We start from the raw sequence: 23,817 nt of genomic DNA, 5'->3' as shown, positions 1-23,817 counted from the left end.
ACTGCTATTTAGGGAGTGACAAAAGTACATCTTGAACTTATCAGAATGGCCTGTAGCCACACGTGCAGCTTGTCGCTGAAGCCAGGGAGGTCTGATTAAATACAGGGCCTACCCATTGTGAGAAAACTCTCTGGTATCCCAGCTGCCATTCAGAATGTGAAATCCAGGATATGACCTGTCAAGATGAGCCACTTCAGCATATTGTGGCAATGCAGCTGTCACGGAGATACATAAGTCTCCAGAGAAAAGCATTCAAACTGTTTCCATGGTGGAATGAATACAAATGCACAGCTCAGTCACATTTGAATGTGATTTTTTCCAACAGGATGGTCTACCCTAAATATTCAGATGACTGGAAGTGACCCCAGTACCTCTTCTCATCTTTGATTGCTGAGCATTTTCTGGAGGCAAACTTGTTCAGTATTTCTCTTGGTCTATATTTGAGGGGGTTAGGGAGTATTGGGAAGCCAGGCAGATTTAAAATATGCCTTGTTGTCCTTCTCTTTCCTCAATGAAGATAAAATTGCTATGGATCCCCCAAGGTGTTTTAAAGAAATGTTTGAAGGAGAGATGGTTCCATAACCCAGATTTAAAAGAATTATTTCATGTTTATTCCTTGATACTGCACTTATTCTAGTCAACATTTTTATCTATTTATAACACTAAAACCAAAATGTATAATAGGGTTTGAAAACTTCTAACTTGTACCATTAATGTCAACAGAAGTTCAGAGAGTAAGATTTGTGATTATATAAGCATTTTCTTAATAGGAAATTAACATACATGGTCCCTCAGGTGTGTCCAAATAGGTAAATCAACGGTAGAGCAAATTTCTTTTCTTTATTTCATTTTTAAAGCTTCTGAAAAGTAGGAAATAAAGTCAGGTACCAAATTCAACTATGAAATCTTGATAAAACTGGCTGAAACAAGTCTCATAGCAAAAATGCCAAAGTTTTATCCGGAATTATACAGATCTGTATTGTCAGCCAACTAACTTCATTCTAATAGCAAAAAGGAAAGGAGAGAAACATTTGATTCAACTAACACTACAGTTCAAAACACTGGTTATTCCAAACTATTTTTGATTTTAAGGCAATATTGTCAACTATGTATTCTGAATTTAATATACCTGTGAGATATTTGTGTGTACACATATTTGCATACAAAACTAGTGATAATTACATATATTTATGTATATATGTATATAGTTTATTTACATGTACATTTCTACATATTAATGTATTATATATGATTACAGATGTAAATATAATGTGCAGCATATAACTATATATATTATATAGCCATACTTAATATTATACTTATAGAGAGATTCGCTTTATTAATTAGAATGAAATGTCCTATTTCCTAATCATAACCTATAGTAATTTGTTTCACTTGTTTATTTCAGAAACTCTTGCTTCCAATAACTCGTTATTTTATTTAACAAGTATGTCCATACTTACTATGTAAAATTGTTTAGTAGATAAATGTTTGTAGTTTGTGTGTATACAAATTCAGGGCTGAAAGCCATCACTAAACTATGAGGTAACCTTGAGACTTTCATACGTGTCATTTCTTCACTGCACTGTGATGGATTTTTTGTCCCCCAAATACCTGTCATATTCCCCAGAGGGCTTAGCCGTTATCACTGGCAGATTATGAATAATGTTTTAGGTTAAACAGATGTAAGCAGTTTGTAAGTTTTCCCCTTTCTGAACCAGCTTCATTTTGATGAATCAGCTGGAAATTAAAACTTAATGTAGAACTTTAGTTTGAAAAGGAACAGTGTTTTCCCACATTGAAATATGTAGTCAACTCTTAAATATGAGCAAGAGACAGTCAACAGGGAAACTGGCCAGTGTGTGACTGAAAACTGGAAGATCACCACTTAGCATTGCAGTGGAGTTCCAATTTCTTTAATCTGTAGAACCACATATAAAAAAATAGGTTTAAGTCATTCCAAACCAACCAAACTTCCATTGCATTTTGAAAAGAGCGTTTTTAACTAGTGTAAAAATTGCCTGTTTTTCTCTCTCATCAAAATACTCTTCAAAGAACTAGAGTTCTAGAAATACAGAAAGTGCTGATGAAATGTTAATAGAAAAGGAAATGAATTATTCTTCTGGCAAGGATTTGTTTATTCTGCCAAATTATATTTTAAGTAAACTATACAAATTAAAATTCTATTTTTGACCTTCATAGAGTCAACTTAAATTGAGCCTTACTGGCAATTCAGTTTCAGGGAAAGCTATCTACAGGCTATAAATTAGTTAAATACACTTTTGTTTTAAAAAATGATTTTAAAAATCTACCTAAGACAGATAGCTCTTAATTCGATAGCTCTAAAATGCACATTTATACATACATTGATAATCTACTTGCAAACAATATAATAATCAGTTGCCAGGCCTAAAAAGCCCTTTTAATGTCTAGAATTCAGTCACTGATTGTACTTCCGGAGCCTGTCTCTGACCTGATAGCTCTTTCCAAAAGAACAATCATAATGAGTATTTTTAGCTTTCTTTAAAGTCTGTGAGACTAAATTAATTAGAAATTTGTCTAGATTAGAGAATTGAAAATATTTAAACACTTAAGAATTTGGGAGCTTCACATGCTACAGACAGAATTTAATAACCAAAATGTGAACTATTAAAGACAGTCATCAATGCACTTTTTGTGTCTGTGCTTATTACTACATTTCAACATCACTGACTTAGAAAGCTTAATGCTACTATTATAAAATATTTTAGGTAGAATTTAGAGACCATCCTCAAAGCATTTTTAAACTTTGTCACCTTTGAAAACCCCAAATTTCCATGCCCTTTAATTATATTTGCAATTTCAAAATAAATTAAATAGTATGACTTAAACCCAATCAAAAAAACTATAGTATTTATTAATCTTCTTCTATTTCTACTTCACTCCAGAAATCTACCTGTTTCCCCTTCCTCAGTGAATAATCACTGGTTCTAATAAGCTGGGTAAGGATCTTATTTACCAAGTCTCTCATGTAGGCAGCCATTTTAAAGAACTCATTAGGTATGTTTTCTTACTTAATTGGGGAACTCTCCAGAATGGCCTACATTGGCTCCTTTCTTTCACTTAGGGTCTATAATTTAATGTTCCTCAGATACATCGCTCTGTCCCTGAGTTCCTGAGTTTGCTTTCATACACAATTGTTAGACCAAAGATAAAAAGGCTTGTTTTTATGCCTGTACAAAATGAGGGACCCTTTGGACAGCTCTTACAGAGTGCCCACGAATTTTAATGATTTGCAGCCTTTTGGGTATTTCATTTCATTTATCCTCTGTATTTGAAAGGATGAATAGTAAGATAGCAACTGAGATATTTCAGAGATGTTTTATTTGTTAAGCAAGACCATTAGAGATTCAGTGTGAGATTTCTCAATATTTTAAGCCTGATCACTCTTATTCCAAAATTTAAATGTAATTTATTCTCAAGTAGTGCATACTCCTTTTCCAAACCTGTATATTCCCCAGATTCATCTCTTGCTTTCTGCACTCTATGTGTGTTTCATGCATTATGGAAGTTTATAAATGAAATTCAAGTCAGCACACAAAACAATATTACGTGAATGTTCTAACACAAAGAAAAGCAGATGGTCAAGAATACTGTACACATGCTTTGTAAGCCAACTCCCACAGATTGCTTATCTTCAGATTTTTTTTCCCAAGTAGAATCAATCATCAGACAAGTGATTTAAGATGCATTATTATGGAAATATTCCTCTTGAAGAACAACAACAACAAAAAGCCATTTCAATTACATTTTCATTTTAAAGAGAGTTATGTTTCACCCTCTTGATAAGTTTATTGTTATGAAGTCTGAGCTAATTATCTCCATCAACTTATATTCTTCTTCAAAGAGCCTGGAAAGAAAGTTTTGTGACTCTCATTCCTGAATTTCTATTATATCAGTATGGCTAAAAGAAAACAAATCGTATGAAATAAATGTTTGTCTTAGGCAGTAGCTCTAAATTTATGTGAATTTTATGATTGCTATATTCAGTCGAATTGTATAGTTCATATTCTAGATGGAAACTTAATGCTCATTGCTCCTTGCCTCTTAAAATTTATCAGGTTTAAAAGAAGTAACTATTGGGTTTTTTGTTTGTTCCTTTATTTTGTTTTGCTAGATGATTTTTAAGCCCTAGTTGCATAACGCAGGCAATAGTTCAACAAGTTCTTTAAACAAAGAAAGAACTAAACTAAACTGAACTCAGGTTCACTAGTTGAGTGTGACATAGGTGTGTGCATAGGTAATGTGACTGATCTTACCTAATGAAATTGCATCAACATAAGATATTAAAATTTATTTATATGTAAATTAATAGTTCACAGTGAACTCTTATTTGTATCTTATTCAATTCCTCCAGTATTCCCAGAAGGTAAGATGTTTTAGCCCAAATTTAGAATAGGAAACAGAAACAGAAATAACAAGGAGCAACCAGGTCTCACAAAGGAAATTCTAATTTGAGCAGAGCTCACTCTGATAGCTGACTCCATTCTGAGTCCTAGGATTTTCCATTGTACCAAAGCTGCTCAGTTGTACAACATAATAAGGCCAGTTTCATACTTGCTTCTGCATTTTTTCCCATTTCTTGTTTTGATAAATGCTATACTATTGAAGAAATGGTTCATACAACTGATGTATATAATAGATGACAGATAGATAGATAAATAGATGATAGATAGCCTAATTTTAAATTACTTGTTGTTTAGGTCCTGTAAGGTTATAATTCTCTATCCTTTAATTTTTGAGAGTTGTGAATAATTTATAACATTAAAGGAAAATAACATGTTTGACTTAGGAGTTTATTTCCTTACCAGTGTGAGGTATAAATGTTTGGTATTACATTTTCTTTAATATAACGGCTTTACTGCTATGTAATTCACATACCATATAATGCACTCTCTAAAGTATACAATTAAATCAGTATTTTGACAGAGCTGGGCAACTATTATCACAATCAACATTGGGACATTTTCTTCACCCAAAAAGAAACCCCAGCATTAGCAGTCAATCCTTATTCTCCCCGAAACCCTCAACTCTAATTCTTGGCAACCACTCATCTACTTCCTGTCCCTATGGATTAGTCTATTCCAGATATTTCCTATCAATGGAATCATGTAATATTTGCTCTTATGTAACTGGCTCCTTTCACTTACCATAATGTATTCAAGTTCATTCTTGTAGCATGTATTAGTATTTCATTTTAATTGTCATGTAATATTCCATTGTATAGATATATCCACATTTTACTTATCCATTAATCAGTTGATGAAAATGTAGGTTGTTTTCACTTTTTGTCTATAATGAATAATGCTGCTATAAATATCTGTGTACAGGTTTTTGTATGATCGTATGCATTCAGTTCTCTTGATAATTATGAAGGAGAAACAGAGCCAGACACTGGCCAAAAGTGGTAATGACAGATTTTAATCAGAAACTATTGCGGCAAGGGAAAAGAGACTTCAGTGTAGAACTGAGTTCAATTCTGAATACAGCAAAAAACAAGTAGAGATCTACAGCCAACGAGCAGAGTAAGGGATGGAAAATTCTAAGAGAAGACATGGGGGTGGGGGAGGTGATTCTTAACTGAACAGGCTTAACGAGATTCTGCTAAAGATAGGCCAAGAACTTGGACATCAAAGTTGGGGTATGAGAAATTTGATCAGATATCAATGGTGGTCAAATATAAAGAGTAGAGGGATTCTCATTAAACTAACTTGGCAGGATTTTTGCTGAAACTGGACTCAGAAAGGATGGACACAGAAGGCCAAAAAGTAGAGGCCTAGTGGAGAGAAGGGCTCTGAGGAATCTAATTAAATTTTGGTTGAGGAGAGAATCATTTACCTAGGAGTGCAGTTGCTGGGTCATAGGATAACTCTATGTTTAACCTTTTGAGGAACTTGCAGACTGTTTTCCAAAGGGGCTACCCCATTTTACTCTCAGACACAGGCACCAGCAATGTATGAGGGTTCCAGTTGTTCACATCTTCAACAGCAATTATCATCATTTGTCTTTTTTATTATAACCATTCTAGTTGCTGCAAAAATTATCTCACATTTCCATAATGGATAGTGATGTTTGATGTTTACTGTCTTTTCAGGTGCACATTGGCCATTTGTATGTCTTCTTTGGAAAAATGTCTATCCCTTTGCCCATTTTTTAAACTGAGTTTTTGTCTTTTTATGATTGAATCATAGAAGTTATTTATATATTTTAGATGCAAGTCTCTCATCAGATATATGACTTACAAATATTTTCTCCCATTCTGTGGGGTTTTTTTTAACTTTCATGGCTTCATTTGAAGCACAGAAATTTTTAATTTTGATTAAAAATTAAATTTTGAAGTCCAATTTATTTCTTTTGTCGCTTGAGTTTTGCTTGAGCTTTTTGTATCATACCTAACAAGGCCTTGCCTAAGGTCACGGCATTTTACTCCTGTATCTCTTCTAAGAGTTTTAGAGATTTAGGTCTATGATCCATTTTGAGTTGTTTTTTTCTGTTTTTGTATGTGGTGTGATGGAGGGATCCAACTTCACTTTTTCAACATTGCATTTTCGCTGAATATTATGACAAACATCATAATGGGGCAAGTCTTAGGCAAAATACAATTTTGTTGCACAATAGCCTGATTTTGTAGTACTATTTTCACTTCCATACTTTTCCATTGCAAAGAATAGTATTTACATAATATAATTGCCTTTACAGCTGGGTTTCTGATTGTTTTATTTCCTCAGAAGAGCATTATTTTTTTAAATATCTACTAATGGTCTTCCGTTCAGCAACTATTTCATAAATGTGATTTATAAATTGATTCTGCCTCAAATATGTTGAAGGGATCAGCATTAAGTGAGACTGAAAAAAAGAAAAGGGAGGAAAATTCGCATTGATTCCATCAGATTGGATTTTCATCAACTGCACATTGACGACTGGAGGGAAAAAAAAGCCCAAATATTTATTAATATTTGACATAATGAAAAATATTATTTACCACCCATTGGCCTTCAAGGTTTTAAAGATAAAAATTTTAAATTACCCCCTAATTAACCTTGTGGAACAGAATTACAGCAACAATATTTCTAGTGACAGGTAGCTTTAATATATGATACAGATCCCAATGCCTGCATCCGTGGCATTGTCTTGGCAATATTCCTTAATGGGGCTTTTCTCTCAGCTGGAAGCCCCTTTCTCGACTTATATGCTCATAGAAAACCCTTACTGAGTGATAAATTCATGGCAAGGACAAGACAGTTTTCTAAATGGGCAGTCTCTTCAGCATCACACACTTTATGACAAGAATAAAAATAGAGAATAATCTATATTTGACTAACCTCCCCAAATGTTGTTTTGATAATTGCTGAGAAAGCTTAAAATAACTACTTTGACCTTGTTTATGATTGTCTTGATTCTGTTTCTTCACTGGGCTTTGAGGAGAACTCTGATCTTTGGCTGATGTTTAGTTTGTACACTTTGCTAGCAAGCATTTTTCATTATTGAGTGGGTTATAGATCACATTATTAGTGAATGGATTATAGATCACATTTGCTGGTCCTTACTCCTCTTGAAATAGATTTTAGCACAACTCCTGTCTGGAAGGTTAATGTAACCTGACTTATTGATGTAAACTGGGCATATCCATTTGTAAATAGTCCAGGTGAAGCTAAAATAAGATCATCAGGCCATTAAAAGGGTCATTTACATTTTGTTATTATAGTAAAATGGACTTCTATTGAGAAACTGCCCTTATGTTGGCTGGGGAGTGTGGAAGGATAATCTCTAAGTGCCTCCTTAGAATAAATGTTTATGTAAAGGGAAAAATTACATAGATAAAATACTGCTAATATTTTCATCTGCCAATATCTAATCCATTCTTGATAAGCTTTAGGATTACCTACTCTACTTGCTCTTAATTCCTCTTTCTTTTCTTGTGAGACTCCATGTCTTATGATAAATGATTTCACTGCTTCCTTTTAATTTTAATAGGAAAAATGTAAGGTTTCCATATTTTTTTATTTTCAAAAAGTAACCCAATCTCATAAAAAGGATCGTTCACAAAGCTCTTTAGCATTAACCTCATTTAATTCCTTCATCATGCTTCAAAAGACCCATACCCCTTCTATGTTGCCAATATCTGGAAATCACTACTTCCTCATTCTGGCAGTTTAGATTATACATTTCAGTTGTCTTGCAGAATTCAATTGGGTTAAAAGAGAAACTCATTAAAGCCTGTGGCATTATTTCTATTTTTTTGCCATAGCCTTCATGTGCCAGTTCAAGTTTTTAAGCATTATCTTCAAGAAGCCCCAAAGGGGCTTCCCTGGTGGTGCAGTGGTTGAGAGTCCGCCTGCCGATGCAAGGGACACGGCTTCGTGCCCCGGTCTGGGAAGATCCCACATGCCGCGGCGCGGCTGGATTCAGAGTTAAGGTCAAAGCCTGATTCCTATAGTAGATATCAAGTAACGTGAATAGGTACCAAATAGAATGTAGAGAATTTTAGGCCTAAAGTAGTATCTCTGTTCCTTTTCCCATGCCGTGAGTCCTCTATGCCTCTGATAAATTAGGCTTATGAAGGTGGATAAAACATTTTCTGTATGTATACTACGAAGGGCTTCAGCAGAAAGAATTTTCTGTCTTCTTTTCGTCACCTACTTCATACAGAGCTCTGCATATAAAGGACACACAGAAAAAAATATTGATAGATTTGACCTTTTGGGGTTACAATTTCCTGCTTTCATTTTAATGACACTTCAAAATACTTTAAGAAGCCTTATTCAAATCTGCATGGAAATCCCTACCCTTTGATTCAATATCATTGCCTTTGGCATTTGCAATGTGGTTAAGTTACATGTTGAAACTACAAAATCATCTTCTGACTTCACTTTTGAGAGTGTTCATGGGAAAAGTGGGTCCTTTATACTGGTCAGCTCTTATTTACCTTTGAAGAAAACAAAGAAAACCGAGAAAGCTCTGTGCATAAAACACATCATTATTGACACTAGACTGTTAGTCACCAAACACCATACAGATGTTTATTTTTCCCCATGTGAACTCTGTGTTGCAAATAGTCCTGAGGACTTGCTATTCCTAGCTGAATGCTCTGTAGAAGCTAAGGAATCCAATTCTTTTTAAGTTAAAACTGAAATCATCATAACCAGATAGATGTGGGCTTAAATACTGGTCCCATCATCTACAAATTCCATGACCTTAATCTGTTTATTTAACCTCCCTAGGCCTTGGTGTCCTCATCTGTGAAATAACATCTATTCAGAGGTTTGTGGTGAGGATTAAATGAAAAAAACTACATACGTAGGGTTCTTAACACTACCATTTAATAAATTGCTTATGTTTTTACTCCTGGGTTTACTCCTAGCTTGCCAAATCACATTAAATATGCTACTCTGTCCTTTTGTTTCCTCACACAAGAATTGGATGTAAGATCTATCACTTTTTGCTTCTCTGGAATAATAGAATAACTCATGGTGGACTGAATTATTCTCAGTGAATACAGTGCTGGAAGTTCTTTTTTTTTTTAAAGAAATTATCTCCAACCCTAGTTTTGTGACAAGATAAGCCATCTCATAATCTTAAAAGGTGTCATGAATGTTACCACAACAGTTTTTTTAAAAAAGTAAGTTTTATGCAATTTAAAAAATTTTTTTAATTTTAAAATTTAAAAATGAAGTCATGTTATGTAGTATACCGCAGACTGGGAATACAATGAAAGGACGATTTGAACAGTTGAAAATAAAACAGCAGAGATATTCCATCATTCCAGGGATGATTGCTTTTAAGTTTTACACTTTATAACCTGTACACACATTCTCTTCCTAACAGTGAACCAACATATTGACAAATGTGGAAGACAAAATCCCAGAATATAATACTCATATATAATATTCAGATATTATAAAAGAATTAGTTTTGGGGGGTGGAGTGTAGAATTGGGAAGATGCAAACATCTTCTGCAAAGATGTATTATAGAAAGCTAATTCTTTTATAATATCTCAAATTTCTGTAGCTATTTTACAACCAGAAGCCATGTTATTTACCTTTAACAGACTCTTCCTCTGGAGCCAAGCACAAAGCTCGGTTGTGGGAAGATAAATACGGGAGGAGAAATAGAGAAGACTCCTGCGGAAGTAAGAATGCACAGGCACAATATGCTGTGTGCTCCATCTCCCATCCCAGAGAAGAGAATTTCTGGACTCATGAATGGAAACTTTGCATATAGTATAAATACTAAATTAAAACTCTTGGCACAGTGGGATTTCATACTCTGTATTCAAATTCTTCTAGACATTTTCATGGTTGATTTTAAGAAGAATAATAATGTTTTAAGAGGAAAAAATATTATATTACTTCTAAACGTTTTGGCTTCTCTGTTTAAACATAAATACAAATTAATATTCCTTGTTTGCCAATGTGTTGAGTATGAGCTGTCATCAGTATATTAATCACTACTTTTGAATATAACATTTTTTGCTTTTATTTCTAAAACATGGGTTTCTTGAAATCATTTATTTTGGCTCATAAGGTGATTATTTAATTTATTATGAGATAAAATTGAACATATTGCAGGCTTTAAAAAGCACCTATTACGTATGTTAACCAAAATTTTAGAAATGGAGACCTGTTGGAAATAAAAAGGTGTTTATTTGGGGTTTGTTAGGATTGTGGCCCAGGAGACATATATTCAAGAAGCACTTGAATTGTGTTCCACAGGACTATACAATAGGGGAGGCTTATAAAGGCAAAAAACACAAGGTTGCAGTTAGTTACATGAGTTGTTTATCAGTAATTATAATTGGAGCTGGGAAGAAATATGGGTGTTTGTTAAGTAAAGAGATTGGTTGGAATCCGAAATGGTTGCATCGTTACAGGGAGGGACCTTGAGACCGTAAGGCTGCAGCTGGCAGGTGTTGTTCTGAATACGGCTGGTGGTGTGCTTGGGCCTGGTACAGTTCAAAGACAGTTCAGGTTTTCAGTGGTGCAGAGATGTGTCTGAGACCAGATCCTCAATAGCCTCCCAGCTCCATTTTGTACGCCTGCCTGTGATTACCCATTATAATATCAACTTGTCACCAAGTACCTTTGCTTTGCAGTATATTAAAAACTAAAAGAAAGTAAAGGGAACAGAATGGGGAGGAGGAAACGGAGCAGTAGCAAGAGAGTTTCACACAGCTTCAGGGAGCGTGCAGTTTCGTGGAGAGATTTGAAACAGCAATAGAATCTTATAGATAGAGGAAGCCCCAAAGCCATACAGTCAGATGGTTCTGTTTCTCACCTAAGGAAACAGACCACTGAAGTGAAACGACATGACCACAATTGTCCAACCAATATGTAGTTATAGACGGTGCCAGGAGAAAAGTAGGATGTGTGAGTGGGATTGAAGAATGGGTTGTGTGGGGTATGTTGAAGTTCAACTACTGTTACTATGTGTCAAGCTTTATGATATGTTCTTACATACTTACAATCTCTTTTACTTTATCATAACAATCTTGTATGTTAGATATTATTAACCAAGTTCCAAGGAAGTGAAGTAGTTATCCCAATGACTCATGAGCATTATATTACAGATTCACATCCACATCTTGTAACCATATATGTGGCCTTCTATACCTCACCGATTTGGTGAGTAAAGGCATTCCAAGTTGAGTTTGTTTGCAGTAAGAAATGGGACTGATATGCTGGAGGAAGAGTAGATAAGACTCCTTGTTGGGAAGCTGTGAGACCTAGGGAGAGTATTGCATCTATAAAAAGAAATGTTCAAAAGCTTATATAGCAAATCCAGGGTGAGTTTGTTTCATACAACAAGACAATTAGAGTATTAAAGCAGAAAGGAAGGGAGGGAGAGAGGGAATTAATAATATCTGAAGTAAAACTGAGCCTAGCTGATGAAAAATATTCTGTGTATGTCTATGAATGATTGTAATATATATTAAGATCCAAAACAGCTAGAAAAACAAAAGGATGCAGCACATTGTGGCGGTAATTATCTCTATGTGGTTGGATTTTAGGTAATAGTTTTCTTCCTCATTCATTTCCTTTTGCTTCAAATCTTCTACAGGGAGACTGCATGGATTTTATGATTTTAAAACATCGATTTCTATAAAAAGAAATACATACAATGGAAACTAGATTATTTGCTAAATTGAAAACATTGCTAAATTTTAAAATGTAACAGATATGAACTTGAAATAAAAATTAGAACAGCTTGTACTGACTTAGAGTATGAATAGTTCATTATTTTATCAATGCATTGTTTTCCATCTTTTTTTCCTAATTAGGGTAAAAAGTTTAAGAGTCTATTTTTGATAAATTCTTCACAAGAAATGTGTAGTATTTAAATGTCAGCTTGTATATAAGTGGACACTCTCAGATACTTTAAAATTGTACTGTATTCCTAGGGAAATACTGAATCTTGATAGTTTAGGTTAGCCTAAACAATTTCAAGCATGACATTAAAGTTATATAAGCACGTAGTAAACTCTTACTGATGGCATTTAGATTAGCTCCTTATGGTTTTTATGGGGGGTTTTTTGTTTTTTTTTTTTGTTTTTTTTTTAACATCTTTATTGGAGTATAATTGCTTTACAATGGTGTGTTAGTTTCTCCTTTATAACAAAGTGAATCAGTTATACATATACATATGTTACCATATCTCCTCCCTCTTGCGTCTCCCTCCCTCCCACCCTCCCTATCCCACCCCTCTAGGTGGTCACAAAGCACCGAGCTGATCTCCCTGTGCTATGCGGCTGCTTCCCACTAGCTATCTATTTTACGTTTGGTAGTGTATATATGTCCATGCCACTCTCTCACTTTGTCACACTTTACCCTTCCCACTCCCCATATCCTCAGGTCCATTCTCTAGTAGGTCTGTGTCTTTATTACTGTCTTGCCCCTAGGTTCTTCATGAACATTTTTTTTTCTTAGGTTCCATATATATGTGTTAGCATATGGTATTTGTTTTTCTCTTTCTGACTTACTTCACTCTGTATGACAGAATCTAGGTCCTTCCACCTCACTACAAATAACTCAATTTTGTTTCCTTTTATGGCTGAGTAATATTCCATTGTATATACGTGCCACAACTTCTTTATCCATTCATCTGTCGATGGACACTTAGGCTGCTTCCATGTCCTGGCTATTGTAAATAGAGCTGCAATGAACATTTTGGTACATGACTCCTTTTGAATTATGGTTTTCTCAGGGTATAGGCCCAGTAGTGGGATTGCTGGGTCATATAGTAGTTCTACTTTTAGTTTTTTAAGGAACCTTCGTACTTTTCTCCATAGAGGCTGTATCAATTTACATTCCCACCAACAGTGCAAGAGAGTTCCCTATTCTCCACACCCTCTCCAGCATTTATTGTTTGTAGACTTTTTTGAGGATGGCCATTCTGACTGGTTTGAGATGATATCTCATTGTAGTTTTGATTTGCATTTCTCTAATGATTAATGATGTTGAGCGTCCTTTCATGTGTTTGTTGGCAATCTGTATATCTTCTTTGGAGGAATGTCTATTTAGGTCTTCTGCCCATTTTTGGATTGGGTTGTTTGTTTTTTTGTTTTTGAGCTGCATGAGATGCTTGTAAATTTTGGAGATTAATCCTTTGTCAGTTGCTTCATTTGCAAAGATTTTCTCCCATTCTGAGGGTTGTCTTTTCATCTTGTTTATGGTTTCCTTGGCTGTGTAAAAGCTTTTAGGTTTCATTAGGTCCCATTTGTTTATTTTTGTTTTTATTTCCATTTCTCTAGGAGGTGGGTCAAAAAGGATCTTGCTGTGATTTATATCATAGAGTGTTCTGCCTATGATTTCCTCTAAGAGTTTGATAGTGTCTGACCTTACATTTAGGTCTTTAATCCATTTTGAGTTTATTTTGGTATATGGTGTTAGGAAGTGTTCTAATTTCATTCGTTTACATGTAGCTGTCCAGTTTTCCCAGAACCACTTATTGAAGGGGCAGTCTTTTCTCTACTGTATATTCTTGCCTCCTTTAAGGTGACCATATGTGAGTGGGTTTATCTCTGGGATTTCTATCCTGTTCCATTGATCTATATTTCTGTTTTTGTGCCAGTACCATACTGTCTTGATTACTGTAGCTTTGTAGTATAGTCTGAAGTCAGGGAGCCTGATTCCTCCAACTCCGTTTTTCATTCTCAAGATTGCTTTGGCTATTCGGGGTCTTTTGTGTTTCCATACAAATTGTGAAATTTTTTGTTCTGGTTCTGTGAAAAATGCCAGTGGTAGTTTGATAGGGATTGCATTGAATCTGTACATTGTTTTGGGTAGTAGAGTCATTTTCACAATGTTGATTCTTCCAATCGAAGAACATGGTATATCTCTCCATCTATTTATATCATCTTTAATTTCTTTCATCAGTGTCTTATAATTTTCTGCATACAGGTCTTTTGTCTCCTTAGGTAAGTTTATTCCTAGATATTTTATTCTTTTTGTTGCAGTGGTAAATGGGAGTGTTTCCTTAATTTCTCTTTCAGATTTTTCATCATTAGCCTATAGGAATGCTAGGGATTTCTGTGCATTAATTTTGTATCCTGCTACTTTACCAAATTCATTGATTAGCTCTAGTAGTTTTCTGGTAGCATCTTTAGGATTCTCTATGTATAGTATCATGTCATCTGCAAACAGTGACAGCTTTACTTCTTTTCCAATTTGGATTCGTTTTATTTCTTTTTCTTCTCTGATAAATGTGGCTATAACTTCCAAAACTTTGTTGAAAAATAGTGGTGAGAGTAAGCCACCTTGTCTTGTTCCTGATCTTAGTGGAAATGCTTTCAGTTTTTCACCATTGAGGACAATGTTGGCTGTGAGTTTGTCATATGTGGCCTTTATTATGTTGAGGAAAGTTCTCTCTATGCCTACTTTCTGGAGGGTTTTTATCAAAAATTGGTGTTAAATTTTGTCAAAAGCTTTTTCTGCATCTATTGAGATGATCATATGGTTTTTCTCCTTCAATTTGTTAATATGGTGTATCACATTGATTGATTTGCATATATTGAAGAATCCTTGAATTCCTGGAATAAACCCCACTTGATCATGGTGTATGATCCTTTTAATCTGCTGTTGGATTCTGTTTGCTATTATTTTGTTGAGGATTTTTGCATCTATATTCATCAGTGATATTGGCCTCTAGTTTTCTTTCTTTGTGACATCTTTGTCTGGTTTTGGTATCAGGGTGATGGTGGCCTCATAGAATGAGTTTGACAGTGTTCCTCCCTCTGCTATATTTTGGAAGAGTTTGAGAAGGATAGGTTTTAGCTCTGCTCGAAATGTTTGATGGAATTCGCCTATGAATCTATCTGGTCTTGGGCTTTTGTTTGTTGGAAGATTTTTAATTACAGTTTCAATTTCAGTGCTTGTGATTGGAGTGCTCATATTTTCTATTTCTTCCTAGTCTGGGAAGGTTGTACATTTCTAACTATTTGTCCATTTCTTCCAGGTTGTCCATTTTATTGGCATAGAGTTGCCTGTAGTAATCTCATGATCCTTTGTATTTCGGCAGTGTCAGTTGTTACTTCTCCTTTTTCATTTCTAATTCTGTTGATTTGAGTCTTCTCCCTTTTTTGCTTGATGAGTCTGTCTAATGGTTTATCAATTTTGTTTATCTTCTCAAAGAACCAGCTTTTAGTTTTATTGATCTTTGCTATCAGTCCCTTCATTTCTTTTTCATTTATTTGTGATCTGATCTTTATGATTTCTTTCCTTCTGCTAACTTAGGGGGTTTTTTGTTCTTCTTTCTCTAATTTCTTTAGGTGTAAGGTTAAGTTGTTTATTTGAGATGTTTCTTGTTTCTTAACGTAGGATTGTATTGCTATAAACTTCCCTCTTAGAACTGCTTTTGCTGCATCCCAAAGGATTTGGGTTATCATGTTTTCATTGTCATTTGTTTCTAGGTATTTTTTGATTTCCTCTTTGATTTCTTTAGTGATCTCTTGGTTACTAAGTAGTGTATTGTTTAGCCTCCATGTGTTGGGTTTTTTACTGGTTTTTTCCTGTAATTGATATCTAGTCTCATAGCATTGTGTTCAGAAAAGATACTTGATACGACTTCAATTTTCTTAAATTTACCAAGGCTTGATTTGTGACCCAAGATATGATCTATCCTGGAGAATATTCCATGAGCACTTGAGAAAAATGTGTATTCTGTTGTTTTTGGATAGAATGTCCTATAAATATCAATTAAGTCCATCTTGTTTAATGTATCATTTGAAGCTTGTGTTTCCTTATTTATTTTCATTTTGGATGATGTGTCCATTGATGAAAGTGGGGTGTTACAGTCCCCTACTATGATTGTGTTTCTGTCGATTTCCCCATTTATAGCTGTTAGTATTTGCCTTATGTATTGAGGTGCTCTTATGTTGGGTGCATAAATATTTACAGTTGTTATATCTTCTTCTTGGATTGATCCCTTGATCATTATGTAGTGTCCTACTTTGTCTCTTGTAATAGTCTTTATTTTAAAGTCTATTTGTTCTATTTTGTCTGATATGAGAATTGCTACTCCAGCTTTCTTTTGATTTCCATTTGCATGGGATAACTTTTTCCATCCCCTCACTTTCTGTTTGTATGTGTCCCTAGGTCTGAATTGGTCTCTTGTGGACAGCATATGTATGGGTCTCGTTTTTGTATACATTCAGACAGTCTATGGCTTTTGGTTGGAACATTTAATCCATTTGCATTTAAGGTAATTATCGATATATATGTTCCTATTCCCATTTTCTTAATTGTTTTTGGTTTGTTATTGTAGGTTTTTTCCTTCTCTTGTGTTTCATGCCTAGAGAAGTTCCTTTAGCATTTGTTTTAAATTGGTTTGTTGGTGCTGAATTTTCTTAGCTTTTACTTGTCTGTAAAGGCTTTATTTTCTCCATCAAATCTGAATGAGATCCTTGCTGGGTAGAGTAATCTTGATTGTAGGTTCTTCTCCATCATCACTTTAAATATGTCCTGCCAGTCCCTTCTGGCTTGCAGAGTTTCTGCTGAAACATCAGCTGTTAACCTTATGGGGATTCCCTTGTGTGTTACTTGTTGTTTTTCCCTTGCTGCTTTTAATATGTTTTCTTTGTATTTAATTTTTGACAGTTTGATTAATATGTGTCTTGGCGTGTTTCTCCTTGGATTTATCCTGTATGGGACTCTCTGTGCTTCCTGGACTTGATTAACTATTTCCTTTTCCACATTAGGGAAGTTTTCGACTATAATCTCTTTAAATATTTTCTCAGTCCCTTTCTTTTTCTCTTCTTCTTCTGGGACCCCTATAATTTGAATGTTGGTGCATTTATTGTTGTCCCAGGGGTCTCTGAGACTGTCCTCAATTCTTTTCATTCTTTTTTCTTTATTCTGCTCTGCAGTAATTATTTCCACTATTTTAGCTTCCAGTTCACTTATCCATTCTTCTGCCTCAGTTATTCTGCTGTTCATCCCTTCTAGAGAATTTTTAATTTCATTTATTGTGTTGTTCATCACTGTTTGTTTGCTCTTTAGTTCTTCTAGGTCCTTGTTAAACATTTCTTGTATTTTCTCTATTCTATTTCCAAGATTTTGGATCTTTACTATCTTTACTATCTTTACATCTTTACTATCATTATTCTGAATTCTTTTTCAGGTAGACTGCCTATTTCCTCTTCATTTATTTGGTCTGGTGGGGTTTTTCCTTGCTCCTTCAACTGCTGTGTGTTTTTCTGTCTTCTCATTTTGTTGGGCCGATCCACGGCTGGTGGTGTGTTTTGGGGTGTCTGTGGCCTTATTATGATTTTAGTCAGCCTCTGTACTAAGGGGTGGGTTGTGTTCCGGTCTTGCTAGTTGTTTGGCATAGGGTGTCCAGCACTGTAGCTTGCTGGTCGTTGAGTGAAGCTGGGTCTTGGCATTGAGATGGAGATCTCTGGGAGATTTTCACCATTTGATATTACGTGGAGCTGGGAGATCTCTTGTGGACCAGTGTACTGAACTTGGCTCTCCCACCTCAGAGGCACAGCCCTGACGCCTGGCTGGAGCACCAAGAGCCTTTCATCCACACGGCTCAGATTAAAAGGGAGAAAAATACTAAGAAAGAAAGAAAGAAGATAAAATAAAATAAAGTAAAATAAAATAAAATAAAGTCATTAAAATAAAAAATAATTATTAAGGAAAAATTTTTTTAAGTTAAACAAGAAAACGGACAGACAGAACCCTAGGACAAATGGTAAAAGTAAAGCTATAATGACAAAATCACACACAGTAGCATACACATATGCACTCACAAAAAGAGAAAAAGGGGGAAAATATGTATATATATCTTTGCTCCCAAAGTCCACCTCCTCAGTTTGGGATGATTCGTTGTCTATCCAGGTATTACACGGATGCAGGGTACATCAAGTTGATTGTGGAGATTTAATTCTCTGCTCCCGAGGCTGCTGGGAGAAATTTCCGTTTCTCTTCTTTGTTCACACAGCTCCCAGGGTTCAGCTTTGGGTTTGGCCCTGCCTCTGCATGTAGGTCACCTGAGAGCGTCAGTTCTTTGCTCAGACAGGATGGGGTTAAAGGAGCAGATTCAGGGGCTCTGGCTCACTCAGGCCGGGGGGAGGGAGGGGTACAGATGTGGGGCGAGCCTGCGGCGGCAGAGGCCAGCATGACGTTGCACCAGCCTGAGGCACGCTGTGCGTTTTCCCGGGGAAGTTGTCCCTGGGTCACGGGACTCTGGCAGTGGCGGGCTGCACAGGCTCCCAGGAGGGGAGGTGTGGATAGTGACCTGTGCACACACACAGGCTTCTTGGTGGTGGCAGCAGCAGCCTTAGCGTCTCATGCCCGTCTCTGGGGTCTGCGCTGATAGCCGCGGCTCACGCCGTCTCTTGACCTCCTTTAAGTGGCACTCTTATTCCCCTCTCCTCACGCACCAGGAAACCAAGAGGGAAGAAAAATTCTCCTGCCTCTTAGGCAGGTCCAGACTTTTTCCCGGACTCCCTCCCTGCTAGCTGTGGCGCACTAACCCCCTACAGGTTGTGTTCACGCAGCCAAACCCAGTCCTCTCCCTGGGATCCGACCGCAACCTAAGCCTCAGCTCCCAGCCCCCGCCCGCCCGTCGGGTGAGCAGACAAGCCTCTCGGGCTGGTGAGTGCCGGTCTGAACCGATCCTCTGTGTGGGAAGCTCTCTGCTTTGCCCTTTGCACCCCTGTTGCTGTACTCTCCTCCACGGCTCCGAAGCTTCCCCCTTCCGCCACCCGCAGTCTCCGCCCGCAAAGGGGCTTCCTAGTGTGTGGAAACCTTTCCTCCTTCACGGCTCCCTCCCACTGGTGCAGGTTCCATCCCTATCCTTTCGTCTCTGTTTATTCTTTTTTCTTTTGCCCTACCCAGGTACGTGGGGAGTTTCTTGCCTTTTGGGAGGTCTGAGGTCTTCTGCCAGCGTTCAGTAGGTGTTCTGTAGGAGTTGTTCCACGTGTAGATGTATTTCTGATGTATCTGTGGGGAGGAAGGTGATCTCTATGTCTTACTCTTCCGCCATCTTGAAGCTCCTCTCTCCTTATGTTTTTTTAATTTCACAGAATGTTACTACTTATGACGGTAGTTCTTGACCTGCTTTAAGGTTTTATTTCAATTTATCTGTTAAATATTGATGCCATTTGTTAAGGCCTATTTTCCTCTGATTTCTTTTTAGAAATCAATAAGAGCCATTTATTTTGCATTGTTTCTCCAAAAACGTCCTGACAAATGGGTAGTTTATTTTTCTTTGAAATTATTCAAACTGTTATAAACCAAACATCACAAAGCTTATTTATAATGTGATCTTGTAATTACATATAATGTGACCTTGGAATACCATACAAATGATATAGCATTACGTTATATTCTTCTAGCTATTTTTTCCCCACTTTAGAAATAAGATAATTCAGCATGACCTTCATACTGCCAAACTATTTCCAATAATTGACATTCCCTGATGGAAATAATCATTTTTTTGACTGAGTATGAATTTGCTTCACTCACTTTAAAAATTTATAAATAAATGCACTTTTTTAAACTAACCAACTGCCTCAGCTGGCATTTGTAACCACACACAAATCATGCTCACAAAACTTTCCTATAATAACCATTTCATGTTAAGAACACCTGCTTTCTCAGAGCTGAGAGAGCTTCAGGCTGTATCAAAGTTTCTTCAAAGCCTTCAGACTGTGGTTTTACTATTCTCCTTGCATGAAATCTATGTCTGTGATTTCTTCAAGATGCTAACAATATACGTGCTATGGCTTTTGCTCATACCTTTGGGTTCTGAGAAAATTCTTAGACATTCTTCTCTAACAATTCCTTATGAATCCTCTTTACTGAGAATATGCTTTCTCAAAACACTTGTGATAACAAAAGGCTCATAATGCATTTCACATTGCTCACAACATTTAGCACATGGCCTTCACCCAACAAAAAAAATTAAAAATGTGAAAGGTCAAACCTGGTTCAAAGGAAGGGTGAAAAAGAAGGGAAAAAATAAACAGGAATAATAATGGTTAAGTATATTTTTCCCTTTTTTTTTTTGATGTTTGTAGTGAGGTTTGAATACTTCTTTAACCAAATGAAATAAAACAAAATTTGGGTTTTTTCATATTCAGTAGTCTACGTGTATTTGATCCAGCCTGGAAAGCTTCATAAATTATTTTTTTTAAGAAAAAGGAAATAATATTATGTAAAATCTGAGGCAAGTATTTAAGCACAGCAATGACCAGAATTGAACAATCTTGCCCTCATATTTGGATCACCACGTATATATTTCCCTGAATAGGAGATAATAAAAATAAAAAGACCAAACAATTTATTGACTTTATTTATAACTGTACAACTTTGAATGTCAGAGAAAATCCACGCTCTTCCTTAACTTGTAGCTGATTCCACATAAGATAATGAATGTGCCAATAAGGATTGGCCACCTCCTTCCCTGCCAGAGGTAATGATTAAGTTGTGAGTGTGCATGTTTTTCAGGTGACGAAAGTTTGGCAACAGTGGTGGATCAAACATTTTGGAGTATTTTATTGCCTTTTTTAATGAATAGTATAAAATACTTATCAGCATTGAAATATGTTTGCCTGTCTAACAACATTTTAAATGGCATAAGTGGTGAACTATTTACAAATATTTGTTATTTGTGTTATGTTGTTCTGCGGGTTGAGGCAATATTCTTAATTAGCTTTAGTAAAATGTGACTTAGAAGTTGGAGTTGAATAAGTCAGTATAATACAGGCAAAGCATTTATTTGTTTGGATTTTTAATTGAAATATTAAAGATTTTGAAAACCTATAGGCATAGTTTCAAATCCTCTTTATCTAGGAAAATTACTTAATCACTGCCCAATTACTGTACCTTTTGCAGTCATATTTAACCCTTTCTGAGAAGATTCTACTCTGTAGGTTATATAAATGTTTTGTTCTAGTTCTTTTTGAATACAAGATTCCACAGTAATATTTACTCACATTCCAGGTCCCTTGGCTATTCATATGACCGCAAAATAAGCAAGAAAATAAAGGATAAGAAAGATAAAATAAATGCATTCAACTTTCTAAATTCTTAAGAAATATATTATTTCTTCAGCAGTCTTTTGAATGTCATTCATACAGTTACTTTTCAAATTTCATTTACTTTAATTATACAAAGTGTACTTGCTGTAGGGTATGTTGAACATTTCTCTAAATTCTTCTCTTGTGTGTATGTTTTTTTCCCCAGTTACTGGCTGACAAACAAAGTTCCCATCAAAAGACCCAGCACAGGTCTGCTCATGTATACCCTAGCCACAAGATTCTGTGATGAAATTCACCTGTATGGATTCTGGCCATTCCCTAAGGATCTGAATGGAAAAGCTGTCAAATATCATTACTATGATGACTTAAAATACAGGTACTTTTCCAATGCAAGCCCTCATAGAATGCCATTAGAATTCAAAACATTAAATGTGCTACATAATAGAGGAGCTCTGAAACTGACAACAGGAAAGTGCATAAAGCAATAAAGCACATCTGAAACATACAGACAGACTGAATATGCACTTCTTTTCTTGAAGATGCTTCCTAAGATTTGAAAACAGGATCCAAAACGAGACTGGGTTTCAGCATCCACCACTTATCTGAAAGGTGATAAAGGACGTTCATGAGAAATGCACTACCAACTGATGAAATACCTGCAAAGTGCTCTGAAAATTAAGTATTTTGACTTCAAGGGTCCTAGTAAGTGCCACTTCCACTAAGAACACAGTTTGAATGTATAATCAGTAGTGTTTACAAGATCCAACAATGCACTCGTCATTAGTTAATGAAGCAAAAATGTTCATCACTGTTGGGCTGCCACTGCAACGCCAAGCACATGAGAAGAGGAACCCAGGAACACAACTCAGCCCTTGGGGAAACTGAACCGTCCTGTCAGCAGAAATCAAGATGCAAACAGTTTGAGCAGCGAAATCCATAAGATTAAATAACTCAAATAAATGCCTTCAGTCAGGATTCTGAGTCTGATCATGAACTTTATGTTTTTGTTTCTGTTCTGTTTGCCTTCTGGAATCTCTTTTGGTTTGGGTATTGGGGTGCTTCGAAAATCCTTCTGAGATAAAAATGAATGAGATAAATAACCTTCAAGTGATCATTTTTAAAGTTCTTGTATTTTTAAAGGGTTATCACACAATGACTTTGTAAAAAAAGTTTTATTTTGCACAACTCTAAACCTCCAGATTTTTTCCCAACAGTGTAGAAGGTACCAGATAAACTGTATCACTCAGTAATTTTGAGCCATTCTAAAGGAAAGATAAACTCTGTCATTTGAGATGGTAAAATTAGCAGGAAAAAAATGTTCTTTTGGTACCAAAGATTATACTGATGTGTCTACACAACAAACCATTTTCCTTTCATGAAAATAACATATTAATATATTATTTATGCTACTAAAGCGAAAGTTGTCTCTAGGCATTTTAAATTTTCCAAATTCAAACTTTATTTTTATTTGAAGGAAGGTTCCACAGCTTTTACATTTCATAATGATTTTGTGGAAGCATTTTGCCCATTAGAATAAATGTTTGATAGGGCTGAAATGTGACTTTTCTTTGATATCCCCCTTGTTATTCAGATGGAAAGATTGGCATGCTCTCTAGATTATTGTTAAATTTTCTTAGAGCAGAAATAATATGATTAATAGAGTATTGTTTTCATCACGGAGATGATTAATTTTAAGAGGTTTAACAATGAAACTGTACATCAGTATTTTGCACTTCAGATTAATTAAATTGACCAATATTTTTTCTACAGTTAAATTTATTCACATTATCACATTAATGTGTTTTCAGAGAAACACATGAAATTCTTTATAAAGTGATTTTTAAACATTTTAACACGTAATAGAATTGACCAATAGGCCAATTTCTGGTAATTACTATGCTGGTAGGTAATTCTGATGGTAAATTGTTTCTTTAGAAAGCAGAAATACTGCGTTCCCATTTCTACTTTTGACCTGAAACAACATAGATTACTTCTTGTTTCTTAGGGAAGGCAGTCTGAGAAAAGAAGAAATAGCATGAGGAGTATGTATGTTTTGTTTCTTAGGGAAGACCGTCTGAAAAAGAATGAATAGCATAAAGGATATATATATATATTTGTTATCAAGAAAAAGGATATTCACAGTAACTACAGTTCTCAATATATTAATAATATGTGGTATTCTTTTTAAAAATATGATAGAACCTTGAGATACAGAAGATTATATTTCCTGAGAATTTATGTGTCTCTAAGAAAACAGAATAGAACCCATAAAATAGAATCCATAAAGACACAT

The 23,817-nt window shown here is 35.5% G+C and overlaps 1 protein-coding gene across 1 annotated transcript in view; it reads left to right on the top strand.

The window, feature by feature from the left end:
- ST8SIA4 (ST8 alpha-N-acetyl-neuraminide alpha-2,8-sialyltransferase 4) overlaps positions 1-22,926 on the top strand; it is a 101,483-nt gene extending 78,557 nt beyond the window's left edge. The window contains exon 5 of the mRNA XM_079918370.1: positions 21,730-22,926. Coding sequence (XP_079774496.1) covers positions 21,730-22,012 — 283 coding nt within the window. The 3' untranslated portion in view covers positions 22,013-22,926. The remainder of the gene's footprint in view (positions 1-21,729) is intronic.
- Positions 22,927-23,817: the final 891 nt, after the last annotated feature.

This window comes from Stenella coeruleoalba, assembly GCF_951394435.1.
Source record: "Stenella coeruleoalba genome assembly, chromosome: 3".
Taxonomy (NCBI): Eukaryota; Metazoa; Chordata; class Mammalia; order Artiodactyla; family Delphinidae; genus Stenella; species Stenella coeruleoalba.
This window is presented reverse-complemented; position numbering and strand designations above follow the sequence as displayed.